The sequence below is a fragment of the Oncorhynchus masou genome, chromosome 6, assembly GCF_036934945.1.
Source record: "Oncorhynchus masou masou isolate Uvic2021 chromosome 6, UVic_Omas_1.1, whole genome shotgun sequence".
NCBI lineage: Eukaryota > Metazoa > Chordata > Actinopteri > Salmoniformes > Salmonidae > Oncorhynchus > Oncorhynchus masou.
The window spans coordinates 18,625,965-18,639,808 of NC_088217.1; the positions used below are offsets into that span (position 1 = coordinate 18,625,965).

The 13,844-nt window shown below is 45.1% G+C and overlaps 1 protein-coding gene across 1 annotated transcript; it reads left to right on the forward strand.

The window, feature by feature from the left end:
* Positions 1 to 4,723: 4,723 nt before the first annotated feature.
* Positions 4,724 to 6,599, forward strand: LOC135541017 (cytokine-like protein 1). The gene is made up of 4 exons (XM_064967158.1): positions 4,724 to 4,947; positions 5,037 to 5,081; positions 5,456 to 5,602; positions 5,914 to 6,599. Exons 1-4 carry the CDS (start codon positions 4,807 to 4,809, stop codon positions 6,016 to 6,018), a joined length of 438 nt encoding a protein of 145 aa, XP_064823230.1. The 5' UTR covers positions 4,724 to 4,806; the 3' UTR covers positions 6,019 to 6,599.
* The last annotated feature ends 7,245 nt before the right edge of the window (positions 6,600 to 13,844 follow it).

Here is a 13,844-nt window from a genome sequence, read left to right on the forward strand (position 1 = left end):
GATACCATCCGAGTAGGGGCAGTGTGGGAAGTGTTGGATGAGAGCGAGAGGGAAAAGGATACAAGGTAGTGGTCGGAGACTTGGAGGGGAGTTGCAATGAGGTTAGTGGAAGAACAGCATCTAGTAAAGATGAGGTCGAGCGTATTGCCTGCCTTGTGAGTAGGGGGAAGGTGAGAGGGTGAGGTCAAAAGAGGAGAGGAGTGGAAAGAAGGAGGCAGAGAGGAATGAGTCAAAGGTAGACGTGGGGAGGTTAAAGTCGCCCAGGACTGTGAGAGGTGAGCCGTCCTCAGGAAAGGAGCTTATCAAGGCATCAAGCTCATTGATGAACTCTCCGAGGGAACCTGGAGGGCGATAAATGATAAGGATGTTAAGCTTGAAAGGGCTGGTAACTGTGACAGCATGGAATTCAAAGGAGGCGATAGACAGATGGGTAAGGGGAGAAAGAGAGAATGACCACTTGGGAGAGATGAGGATCCCGGTGCCACCACCCCGCTGACCAGAAGCTCTCGGGGTGTGCGAGAACACGTGGGCGGACGAAGAGAGAGCAGTGGGAGTAGCAGTGTTATCTGTGGTGATCCATGTTTCCGTCAGTGCCAAGAAGTCGAGGGACTGGAGGAGGCATAGGCTGAGATGAACTCTGCCTTGTTGGCCGCAGATCGGCAGTTCCAGAGGCTACCGGAGACCTGGAACTCCACGTGGGTCGTGCGCGCTGGGACCACCAGATTAGGGTGGCCTGCCACGCGGTGGAGCGTTTGTATGGTCTGTGCAGAGAGGAGAGAACAGGGATAGATAGACACATAGTTGACAGGCTACAGAAGAGGCTACGCTAATGCAAAGGAGATTGGAATGACAAGTGGACTACACGTCTCGAATGTTCAGAAAGTTAAGCTTACGTAGCAAGAATCTTATTGACTAAAATGATTGAAATGATACAGTACTGCTGGAGTAGGCTAGCTGGCAGTGGCTGCGTTGTTGACACTACACTAATCAAGTCGTTCCGTCGAGTGTAATAGTTTCTACAGTGCTGCTATTCGGGGGCTAGCTGGCTAGCTAGCAGTGTTGATTACGTTACGTTACAAGAACGACAATAGCTGGCTAGCTAACCTAGAAAATCGCTCTAGACTACACAATTGTCTTAGATACAAAGACGGCTATGTAGCTAGCTAGCTACGATCAAACAGATCAAACCGTTGTACTGTAATGAAGTGAAATGAAAATGTGATACTACCTGTGGAGCGAGCGGAATGTTGACCGGGTTGTTGAAGTTAATTCGGTAGACGTTGGCTAGCTGTTGGCTAGCTAGCTACAGTATCTCTTACGTTAAGGACGACAAATAGCTGGCTAGCTAACCTCGGTAAATTAAGATAATCACTCTAAGTCTACACACTCTAAACTACACAATTATCTTGGATACGAAGACAGCAAAGACAACTATGTAGCTAGCTAACACTACACTAATCGAGTCGTTCAGTTGAGTGTAATAGTTTCTACAGTGCTAGTAGACGGTAGACGTTAGCTAGCTGCTGGGCAGATAGCAGTGTAGACTACGTTAGGACGACGTCTTCCACTCATCTCCCTCCCGGATACGCACCAAGTTATACACGCTCCTGAGATCCAGTTTTGTGAAGAAGCGTGCTCTGTGAAATGACTCCGTAGCGATGAGCGGTAGCAGGTAAATGTACCCCACCATGATAGAATTTAGATCTCTATAGTCAATGCACGGACGCAGACCTCCCTCCTTCTTCTTCACAAAAAAGAAGCTCGAGGAGGCGGGTGACATGGAGGACCGAATATACCCCTGCCTCGGAGATTCAGAGACATGTTTCCATAGCCACCGCCTCCTCCTGTGACAGGGGATACACGTGACACCTGGGAAGTGCGGCTTTTACCTGGAGGTTTATCGCACAATCCCCTCATTGATGCGGTGGTAATTGGGTCACCCTCTTTTTACAGAAGGCGATAGCCAAATCGGCATATTCGGGGAATGTGCACGATGGAGCTTTGGTCTGGACTTTCCACCGTTGTTGCACCGATGTAAACTCCCACACACCTACCTGAGCACTCCTCTGACCACCCCTTTAGAGCCCTCTGTTGCCACGAAAAAAATGGGGTTGTGAAAGGCCAACCAGGGAATCCCCAGAACCACTGGAAACGCAGATGAATCAATGAGGAAGAGACTCCTTGTGAACACCCTGTGTAAACATGTCCAGTGGAGCCGTGGCCTCCCTGACCACCCCTGACCCTAATGGTCGACTCTCTAGGGAGTGCACATGGAATGGTTTGTCCATCTGAACCAGGGAATCCCTAACATATGCGTAAAACCGCAGTACATGAAATTCCCGCTGCGCCTGAATCGACTACCGCCTTATGCTGGGAATGGGGAAAAAACTCATACATGTGACCAACAGGGGGCTCTGGGTGAGCCTGGTGCTGACTCACCTGGGGTGCCCGAACAGTACTCGGCCTGCCGTCTGGACTCCAAGACGAGCTCCTCCAGCACTTGTTGGCAGTGTGCCCTCTCCGACCACACCCAGTTTAGGAGGAGGCTCCTCCTCCTATCGCCCTCGCTGCAGCACACCCTAACTCCATGAGGGTTGGAGCGGAGGCTGGGGGGGGTGGAACCAACAGGAACCGAGCCGGACGCCCGCGCATAGCCAGCAAGTTGTCCAACCTGATGGACATGTCCACTAGCTGGTCCAGGGTGAGGGTAGTGTCTCTACATGCTAGCTCCCTGCGGAGGTCCTCACGTAGGCTGCTCCTATAGTGGTCAATCAGGGCCCTGTCGTTCTACCCTGTGCCTGTGGCCAAGGTCCTGAACTCCAGCGCGAAGTCTTGAGCGTTCCTCGTCTCCTGCCATAGATGGAACAGACGCCCACCCGCCGCTCGACCCTTGGGGGTCGAACAACATGGCCCGGAAACGGCGGGTGAACTCTGGGTAGTGGTCTCTCGCCGAGTCTGGAGACGAGGGCATTCACGCTCTCACTTCCTGAAGGAGTCGGGTGCACGGTTGCCAGGTAAAGCTCCAGCTGGAGAAAAAAAACCTTGCACCCGGCAGCCGACCCATCGTACTCCCTCGGGAGCGCGAGCCAAATACCGCTGGTAGAAGGTGGTGGTGCTGGTTGGAGTGTGACCGGTGGAGGGGCGGGCAGGCCACCTCTCTTCCGTCTCTTCATCATTGCCATCACTTGATCCATAGCGGTCCCGAGACGATGGAGAACGGCGGTGTGGTGTCTCCACATAGAAGTGGAGAGCGTGTCAGCTCCTGCTGATTCCATAGGGGGGTGCGGGATTCTGTTACGTGCTTCCTAACAGAGGGAGGTGCAGGAATCAGGAGCAGGAGAGCAAGGAAATCCCAGTGGCAAAATAGTTTATTGAGCAGTCCCAACTCAACTACAACATGGGACAGAAACACGCCCAGACGAGGTTGCCACACACGCAGTGAATAAAGCACTACACACAGAGGAGAAACCGTGTGGCTCAGTCGGTAGAGCTCAGTCGGTAGAGCATGGCGCTTGCAACGCCAAGCGTCGTGGGTTCGATTCCCGCTGGGGCCACCCATATGTAAAAGTAGTGGCCCCAGCCGACTTGTAAGTCGCTTTGGACAAAAGCGTCTGCTAAATGGGATATATTATTATTATTTTTTACTCCTAAACTCAATACCAAACGGCACAACTACCGTGAGAAAATAAACCCATTGGTGCAGACACGCACCCCACAGGAAACAATCCCGCACAAAGACTAGCGGAGGTAAATATACCCACCGAAATCAACTAATAAGACACAGGTGTAAACAATACAAACAGACACAAATGAAAAATGGATTGGTGTCAGCAGGTAGGCGACGACAACCGCCGAGCACCGCCCGAACAAGGAGAGGAGCCAGTGGAAGTCATTGGTTCAGAGTTTGTTTTAATATTTTAACCTGCGTGTCGGGATCGCGTTTGGTGTGGGGGGACAAAATAAATGTATGCACGATGGCGCCGGTATTAGTTCCGTGTTACAAGGAAAACTACAGGCGAATATCCGTAGAATATCCAACTTGAAACTGTCTTTAGCTCGGTTTGATATTTCAACCTGCATGTGGTGATCGAGTTTGTTGGGGGACAAAATACATTTTTGCGAATCCGGTATGGTGTTAGGTAGGTTTTAGTAATGCTATAAAGTTGGCTGCCAACAGCTATATTACATCCAAAATAAGAAGAAACCAGAGGAAGGAGAGAGATCTATAAAACGGTAAACCGAATTCCTTTCTCATCTGTGGATGAATTGTCGGAGTAGAGGACCTTGTACATTTCCTGTGAAATAACAACCCAATGGTTATATCAAACGAGAAATTAGCTGGCAACAGCAAGCTAGCTAGCTAAATTGCCATAATTGTTTAATGCTTTTTCACCTGTCCCCAAATTAATATAATTGGTTCAGTTTGTTTTGATATTTCAACCTGCATGTCCTAATCGCTTCTGGTGTGTGTGAACTAAATCAATTAGCATTTTTGGTTAACAATATATGCATTAATACATTTTGATTGTTACAAGATGGGATGATGCACTTTGTTGCGCATCAAAGTGTTATTAGACGTGTATCTTTTTTGACACGCAAAGACACAAACGGCGTATCATATTCCATACACTTGTTTTCAAAATGTATTGAAGAGTGTAATATTTTTCTTCGACGTCATCATCACTTTTTTTTTCGGTTCAACTATAATCTGCAAAGGTGCTGGGCGAAGCACACTCGTGTTGTAAAGCTCTTACCTAGTTGCCTAAACACTAAGCTTGTTTTGACCGACGCAACAACGGTTGAAAGATGAGACTCGCACTTTTGTTGTGTTTCTTCAGTTTTATTTGGTTGGCTGACTGTACACCACCGACATGCTATTCCCGAGTGCTCGGCTTGAGCAAGGAAATAATAGGCCTTTTAGGAAAACTACACAATTATCATCGCACGGTGAGCTATTCCAAATTACATTATTGATTTGATAAAACAGTTTCCTAATGTATCCAAATGTTTTCTAATTGTAACTTTTTCTGTTGCAGAAAACATGCGTTGAGATTCTGCCCAAGATGTTTCTGGATGTGCAAGTGAGTTGTTATAGTTCAACATGCTGTTGATGTGAACAAAAGGTTTATTCTCAAACGTCAGTATTTAACAAATGTTTGACAGTGAACCTGCATCATATTTGATGTCTCATTGGGTTATGTTGCAGCAACTGTAATGAGTTGGTGATGCAATACCTAGGTTTGCAGTAGACTAGAAGATGCATACATTCCATAATGTTGTTGGATGCCATCAAAAGCATAAAAAACATATCTTGCCAATTGATTTAAATTCATATAAAAACATTGTTGTACCTCAGTAACTGAACCTGTTTATGTGAAACTTTTTCATTCAAAATAGTAGAATATCCATTGAATATCCATTGAGGATTCACAATGCCATTATTATTTCCCTATAGAATTCGTGCATCAATACCAAGCTCCGTGACTTCCTCTATGTCATGGAGAACCTTCCTACACAGTACTGCAGAGAGCGACCCAGGATCGTGTTGTTGAAGCAGAAAGTCACCAACCTGTACAGAATCATCAACAGAATCTGTTATCGGGTATGTCTGCTCAGCTCTGCAGAGGAATGAACCATGCTGTCTCTCATAGCCAGAATAATTTATTTTTTAAAAAAAAAAGGTCTGTCATAGCCTACTCTGGATGTGGTGCAGGGAATAACAAGCCTGGTTCCAGCTCTGTTTGTGCTGTCTTGCCAACCGTTATATAACGACAATGACCACATGAGTTGGAGCATTTCTGATAATTGCTTCTGTAGTTTATTATCTGTCGACATTTCAGTCAGCTATGCATCCGCATTCTGCCGTTGGAGATGTCGTGTATGCCTTAGTGTGACTGTTTGACCTCCCCACAGGACCTAGTGTATTTTACAGATGACTGTGAGGCCATTGAGACTGGCCAGAGTACCCCTCACTACAGAGAGGACAGGCTCCAGATGCTGGTGGAAGAGAAGAGATGAGCCCATCCAGAGACAAACACATACACAGGAATATAATTGTGAGGGCATGTAAACTCTGTTTCACTCACACACACACATACATAGCACCACACACAACTCTAGCTAAAAACATGACAACATAGTTTAATTTCTAACCTTTAAGCCTAAAGATTTTGAGTTTTTTTGTCCAAGTGAGGTCTCATGTTAGATGGCATGTGACTGGTTACATTTCAAATGGAGAACTTTCCATAGGAAATTAGCTGAATACCAGCTATTCTGATGAAAAGCTTTTACCAGAATAAACCAAAATGTTTGTGTGCATCACTTACCGCTGCTTACCTACCACACTGTTCGAAAGGCATGCCTTATTTATCCAAATATCTTGTATGTTTCCATAACTCTTCATACATACCGAGGACCCAGCTCGTACATCCCTGAGAAAAGATTGATTACCTCATGCTGATTGTATGACTAGGCCTATTCTTTAACCTAAACTCTAGTAATGTATCTTGTTCAGATATAGACTATACTTAATCATGATTGCATTTTCTTGTAATTGGTGCAGTAGGCTATACATCTGTGTATTAGTTATATGTATGTAATAAAACAACTTTTTTAATGCTCGTGAGCTTTCAAATATGTTGTGTGAGTAGCAAGCACAGTTGCAATTGATTGCAACCATTCACTACCATGTCTCAACTTTACCTGTTGTGCTTGCCTGTAAATATTGGTTGTTTTGCCAATCGGACAATGTTTCTCAGACTGTTAGGATTCAAACAAACGTAATGTTTCTCGCAGAGATGAAGTCAAGACTCTAGAGACCCATACTATAGATCAGACCAAGACAGTTAAAATGGGGGGGAAACACACCGTCTGGCTTCCATATGGAAAAATGTAGTTTCCTGCACTTCTGAGTTGTCACTCCGAGTTAGTTAAAATACTCTGATAAGAGCTGGTACTCAGTGGTGTATCTTGACCACATGGGTTGAGAGACTACAAAAATCATCCTCTTGTCCATTACCAAGGCCCAGATTGAGACATTGTTTTCCAAAACCCTTACCCTGTGTATCGAAACAAGGTCCCAGACCCTTACCCTGTGTATCGAAACAAGGTCCCAGACCCTTACCCTGTGTATCGAAACAAGGTCCCAGACCCTTACCCTGTGTATCGAAACAAGGTCCCAGACCCTTACCCTGTGTATCGAAACAAGGTCCCAGACCCTTACCCTGTGTATCGAAATGATGTCCCAGACTTGACATTGTGTGCCAAGACCATGAGATGAAGACTTCACCTCGGTTTCACTTGACAAGTTTGTCATGTGAAACCAGACTAATAAACATTGGTGTTGTTGTGATACTATCTGCTTAAACACACAACATTTGTTGAACAGAAACCACCAAATTATGAACTCTATCTTATTAGCTATTATACTGCTTTACTGAAATATTGGTGCAGTATTTTTCCACTTTCTTTGTAACATACAAACCATATTGTCTTGCTCATCCTCTGTCTTGCTCGCCTGTTAATCTAGGTGATTGTGTTTCCACACCCCTTTGAGATCTGTTGTAGAGTACTCTTCATTATCCCCAGCGGGCTATTAATTTAGCATAGAGTACATGACAATAAATATACATCAAAACAACACATGCAGCGATATGTACACAGCTAATCGTATTAATATGGTTTATTGAGAAAACTGATCGCAGTTGGCATGAAGGAGAGTTTTGACCTGTTTGTTTTGAACTTGGGGAGCCTGTATCTGCGCTCTGAGGGAAGCAATATACTGTATATTCATCAAACAAGGTATGCTGGGAGTCCCTCAGAATGGATTGTGCCTTACATATGACTCTGTCTGACAGGTGAGAAAGGTCAATTAAGTAACATTATAAACATCAATATGACTTTCTCACAGTGTCCTTACTAAAAATCAAATACCTATACATTTTTAGATAAATTGGTAACACATGAATAGGTTTAGTGTAGGAACACACTGTTAGATGGTACTTATTATAACCACTATGACTTATGAGAGTGAATTGATATTGCTTGTCAGCTTTTTCCAATTTCTGCTGTATCTTCTGGACCAATTTTATATTACATGTGTTCCAAAGGCAAACTGGGAAAATGTATGATACTTTTTGACATACTTGATACTTTACAAGATATCAATCTTACTCATCACTTGGTTTTGAATCCACCAGATATTTTTCTTGGGATTTGGCAGGAGGCCTCCCTTAAGATACAGTATGTGTCATGGATTCTCCATCTAGTGGAGCTGTAGAAATCGGAAACGATTAAAGGTAGACTCAGCGAAATGACGTAATCACGAGCAGATATTGACATGAGTGAGACGCAGGACTTCGTTCTCACACAGTATCTGCGCATGTGCATATGCTCACTTCGCGCTGCAAGGTCGACGGCACCAAAATAGCGGAGAAATTGAGCCTGGCTGTTCAATGCTAGGCTCAACTGGCGTTTTGCAGAAATTGCCCCAATTTACTTTCTGCATCTATCTCATATCGCTGACTCTACCTTTAATGATCTATTTGGTGTTTGCTGGGTGAGAGGAAGTAAAATACGTATTTAGGAAGATTCCAGCTGCACTGTTGAAAGAGAAGATGGGGAACTGTAGATATTATTATAATCCACACATAGAGAAATACATACTTCAAATACAAGACATCCACTGTTTTACAACTGCAATGACTTTCCCAGACATACAAAATATTTTGATTATGCGCCGCTCTCTGTTGGGAAGCTGAAGTATTACAGTATTTGACAATGTAATTACAGTGTTACTTGTACTTTACAGAAATAAAAACAACTTAAGTAAAGTCTAACCACAAATCCCTTTGCAGATTAGGTATTTGCTTAAATTACTGTTTGCCTAGTGATGGGGACCCAAAGTTGGGTCTTGGGATAAAATTGTTGGATAATGTTGTGGCAAGATAGATGGCTGTTTTGTTTATCTGGTCTGGCTTCGAATATTTGAAAGGTTTTTATTTTTAGTTCTCATTTACAACTGCGACCTGGCCAAGATAAAGCAAAGCAGTGCGACACAAACAACAACACAGAGTTACACATAGAATAAACAAGCATACAGTCAATAACACAATAGAAAAAAAAGAATGTCTATATACTGTGTGTGCAAATGGCGTGAGGAGGTAAGGCAATACATAGGCCATAGTAGCGAAGTGATTACAGTTTAGCAAATTAATACTGGAGTGATAGATGTGCAGATGATGATATGCAAGTAGAAATACTGGTGTGTAAAAGAGCAGAAAAGTAAATAAAAACAATATGGGGATGAGGTAGGTCGATTGGGTGGGCTATTTACAAATGGGCTATGCACAGCTCTAGCGATCGGTTAGCTGCCCTGACAGCTGATGTTTAAAGTTAGTGAGGGAAATATAAGTCTCCAGCTTCAGTGATTTTTGCAATTCCTTCCAGTCATAGGCAGCAGAGAACTGTAAGGAAAGGCGGCCAAAGGAGGTGTTGGCTTTGGGGACGACCAGTGAGATATACCTGCTGGAGCGCGTGCTACGGGTGGGTGTTGTTATCGCAGTGGTGGGTGGTATATGGGGTTTTGGTGACAAAACGGATGGCACTGCGATAGACTGCATACAGTTTGCTGAGTAGAGTATTGGAAGCTATTTTGTAGATGACATCAACGAAGTCGAGGATTGGTAGGATAGTCAGTTTTACGAGGGTATGTTTGGCGGCATGAGTGAAGCAGGCTTTGTTACGAAATAGGAAGCCGATTCTAGATTCAATTTTGGATTGGAGATGTTTAATTTGAGTCTGGATGGAGAGTTTAGTCTAGCCAGACACCTAGGTATTTGTACTTGTCCACATATTCTAAGTTAGAATATAACCGTCCAGAGTAGTGATGCTAGTCGGGCGGGTGGGTGCGGGCAGCGAACAGTTGAAAAGCATGTATTTGGTTTTACTAGCTTTTAAGAGCAGTTGGAGGCCACGGAAGGAGTGTTGTATGGCATTGAAGCTTGTTTGGGGGTTGGTTAACACAGTGTCCAAAGGAGGACAAGATGTATACAGAATTATGTCGTCTGCATAGAGGTGGATCAGGGAATCACCCGCAGCAAGAGCGACATCGTTGATATATACAGAAAAAAGAGTCGGCCGGAGTATTGAACCCTGTGGTACACCCATAGAGACTGCCAGAGGTCCGGACAACAGGCCTTCCGATTTGACACACTGAACTCTGTCTGAGAAGTAGTTGGTGAACCAGGTGAGACAGTCAGAGAAACCAAGGCTGTTGAGTCTGCCGATAAGGATATGGTGATTGACAGAGTCGAAAGCCTTGGCCAGGTCGATGAAGACGGCTGCACAGTATTGTCATTTATCGATGGCGGTTATGATATAGTTTAGTACCTTGAGCGTGGCTGAGGTGCTCGGAAACCAGATTGCACAGCGGAGAAGGTACGGTGGGATTCAAAATGGTCAGTGATCTGTTTATTAACTTGGCTTTTGAAGACTTTAGAAGGGCAGGGCAGGATGGATATAGGTCTATAACAGTTTGGGTCTAGAGTGTCACCCCCTTTGAAGAGGGGGATGACTGCGGCAGCTTTCCAATCTTTAGGGATCTCGGATGATACAAAAGAGAGGTTGAACACACTGGTAATAGGGATTGCAACAATGGCGGATCATTTTAGAAAGGGAGGGTCCAGATTGTCTAGCCCAGCTGATTTGTACAGGTCCAGGTTTTGCAGCTCTTTCAGAACACCTGCAATCTGTATTTGGGTGACGGAGAAGATGGGGGGGGCTTGGGCAAGTAGCTGCGGGGGGTGCGGAGCTGTTGGCCGGGGTTGGGGTAGCCAGGAGGAAATCATGGCCGGCCGTAGAGAAATGCTTATTGAAATTCTCAATTACCTAGCCTCAGTGCAGTGGGCAGCTGGGAGGAGGTGCTCTTATTCTCCATGGACTTTACAGTGTTACAAAACGTTTTGGAGTTAGAGCTACAAGATGCAAATGTATGTTTGAAAGAGCTAGCATTTGCTTTCCTGACTGACTGCGTGTATTGGTTCCTGATTTCCCTGAAAAGTTACATATCGCGTGGAGTATTCGATGCTAGTGCAGTCTGCCACAGGATGTTTTAGTGCTGGTCGAGGACAGTCAGCTCTGGAGTGAACCAAGAGCTATATCTGTTCTTAGTTATTCATTTTTTGAAAGGGGCATGCTTATTTAAGATGGTGAGGAAATTACTTTTAAAGAACGACCAGGCATCCTCGACTGACAGGATGTGGTCAATATCCTCCCAGGATACCCGAACCAGGTTGATTAGAAAGGCCTGCTTGTAGAAGTGTTTTAGGGAGCGTTTGACAGTGATGAGGGGTGGTCATTTGACCGCGGACCCATAGCGGATGCAGGCAATGAGGCAGTGATCGCTGAGATCTTGATTGAAAACAGCAGAGGTGTATTTGGAGGGCAAATTGATCAGAATAATATCTATGAGGGTGCCCATGTTTACGGATTTAGAGTTGTACATAGTGGGTTCCTTGATCATTTGTGTGAGATTGAGGGCATCTATCTTAGATTGTAGGACTGCCGGGGTGTTAAGCATATCCCATATCCCAGAACGAATTCTGAAGATAGATAGGGTGCAATCAAATCACATATGGTGCCCAGGGCACAGCTGGGAGCTGAGGGGGTCTATAACAGGCAGCAACAGTGAGAGATTTACAGTATTTCTGGAGAGATTATTTTTTTAAATTAGAAGCTCGAACTGTTTGGGCATAGACCTGGAAAGTATGACAGAACTTTGCAGTCTATCTCTGCAGTATATTGCAACTCCTCCCCTTTTGGCAGTTCTGTCTTGATGGAAAATGTTGTTGTTGGGGATGGAAATCTCAGATTTGTTGATAGCCTTCCTAAGTCAGGATTCAGACGCGGCAAGGACATCGGGGTTGGCGGAGTGTGCTAAAGCAGTGAGTAAAAACAAACTTAGGGAGGAGGCTTCTGTTGTTAACATGCATGAAACCAAAGCTTTTTCGGTTACAGAAGTCAACAAATGAGAGTGCTTGGGGACACGCAGGGCCTGGGTTCACCTCCACATCACCCGAGGAACGGAGGAGCAGTGGGATGAGGGTATGGCTGAATTCTATCATAACTGGTCGTCTAGTGCATTGGGGACAGAGAATAAAATGATCAGATTTCTGGGCTTGGTAGAATAGATTCAGGGCATAATGTACAGATAGGGGTATGGTAGGGTGCGGGTACAGTGGAGGTAAACCCAGGCACCGAATGATGATAAGAGAGGTTGCATCTCTGGACAGGCTAGTTATGCTGGTTGAGGTCATCACATGTGTGGGAGGTGGGACAAATGAGTTATCTGAGGCATGTTGAGTGGGACGAGGTGCTCCACAGTAAACTAAGACAATAATAACTATCCTAAACAATAGTGTGCAAGGCATATTGACATTTGAGAGAGACATAAAGTGGGGCATAAAGTAATCGCAGGTGTTGATTGGGAGAGCTAACTAAGGCAACAACTGGTAAGACAATAACAGCTAATCAACTAAAACAACAACAACAGGTAAAATGGTGGTGAATGGGCAGAGAGGGTCGGTTAACTACAAACATGATCTGAGTTGGTGCCGACAGATAAACAAAAAATAAACAAAATGGGAGTACCGTGATTAATGAACAGTCCAACAGGCATCAGCTATGTAGCCAAGTGATCATAGGGTCAGTGAACAGCAATAGATGGAACAGGGAAGGCGCGGGATAGTTGTTACTACGCTAGCATGCTGGAGACACAGCGTTTAAAGTTAGCAGGCCGGGGTAAGCAGAAGAGTCTGCTCCGACGTTCGGCGAAGGCCGGTTGAAGGCACAGCGGATGGAGTTAAGTCGGCGGACCAGTCGTGGTGGTACGGCGGGGTGCCGTGTTGACAAAGGGTCCAGTCCAAATGGCGAAAGAGGTAATTGTTGTTGTAGTAATTTCATTTACTAGCCGGGAGATGCGCCTGACTCGCGGCTAACTGGAGCTAGCTTCGGGGCAGGGGCGTTAGCCACTATAGCCACTTGGTAGCAGCGATGATCCGATACATAGGTCCAGAGCTTACAGCAAGGATCCGGCGGAGTGGTGGATTTTAGCCGTGTTGGGGTAGAGTCCGGGAGGCATCGACTGAGTAGCCGGGTGATCACAGAGTAGGCCGGGAGGTGGGCCTGGCTCAGGGCTAGCTTCGGGGGTGGGTCACACGGTGGCAGCTAGCTAGCTGTGATGATCAGGAGTAATGGTCCAGGGTTTACTGCAGGAATCCGGCATCGTAGTGGAGAAAACAGTCTGATGCTGGCAAGTGTTATCCAGGCTAAAAGAACGTCTGGTGTCTGTGCAGAAGGAAAGGCCGCTAGCAGTGGCTAACAATGGCTAAATAGCTAGTAGCTAATTAGCTGGCTAGCTTCTGATGGAGGATCTGGCTATAAGGTCTAAAAAAATAGCAGATCTGTGTCACATTAAGTGAGGTGGGTTAACGGAAGCTATATTTTTAATTATTTTTTTATTTTAACCTTTATTTAACCAGGCAAGTCAGTTAAGAACACATTCTTATTTTCAATGACAGCCTGGGAACAGTGGGTTAATTGCCTGTTCAGGGGCAGAATGACAGATTTGAACTCACAACCTTCCGGTGACTAGTCCAATGCTCTAACCACTAGGCTATCCTGCCGCCCCAGTCTATTTATTTTCCATTTTAAAATGGAAAAGAGATTGAAAATAAATTTAAATATGTACAAAAAACAGATGAAAAATACAAAAAGTACACATTTGCTGCCTTTTCCTCTTATCATTTGTACATCATCTGCCTCACTATAACTTTCTGTTTCACCTA

Coding starts and splice junctions, on each gene's coding strand:
- LOC135541017 (XM_064967158.1), top strand. CDS start 4,807: ATGAGACTCGCACTTTTGTTGTGTTTCTTCAGTTTTATTTGGTTGGCT. Junction 4,948..5,036: donor TACACAATTATCATCGCACG/GTGAGCTATTCC, acceptor TTTCTGTTGCAG/AAAACATGCGTTGAGATTCT. Junction 5,603..5,913: donor TCAACAGAATCTGTTATCGG/GTATGTCTGCTC, acceptor ACCTCCCCACAG/GACCTAGTGTATTTTACAGA.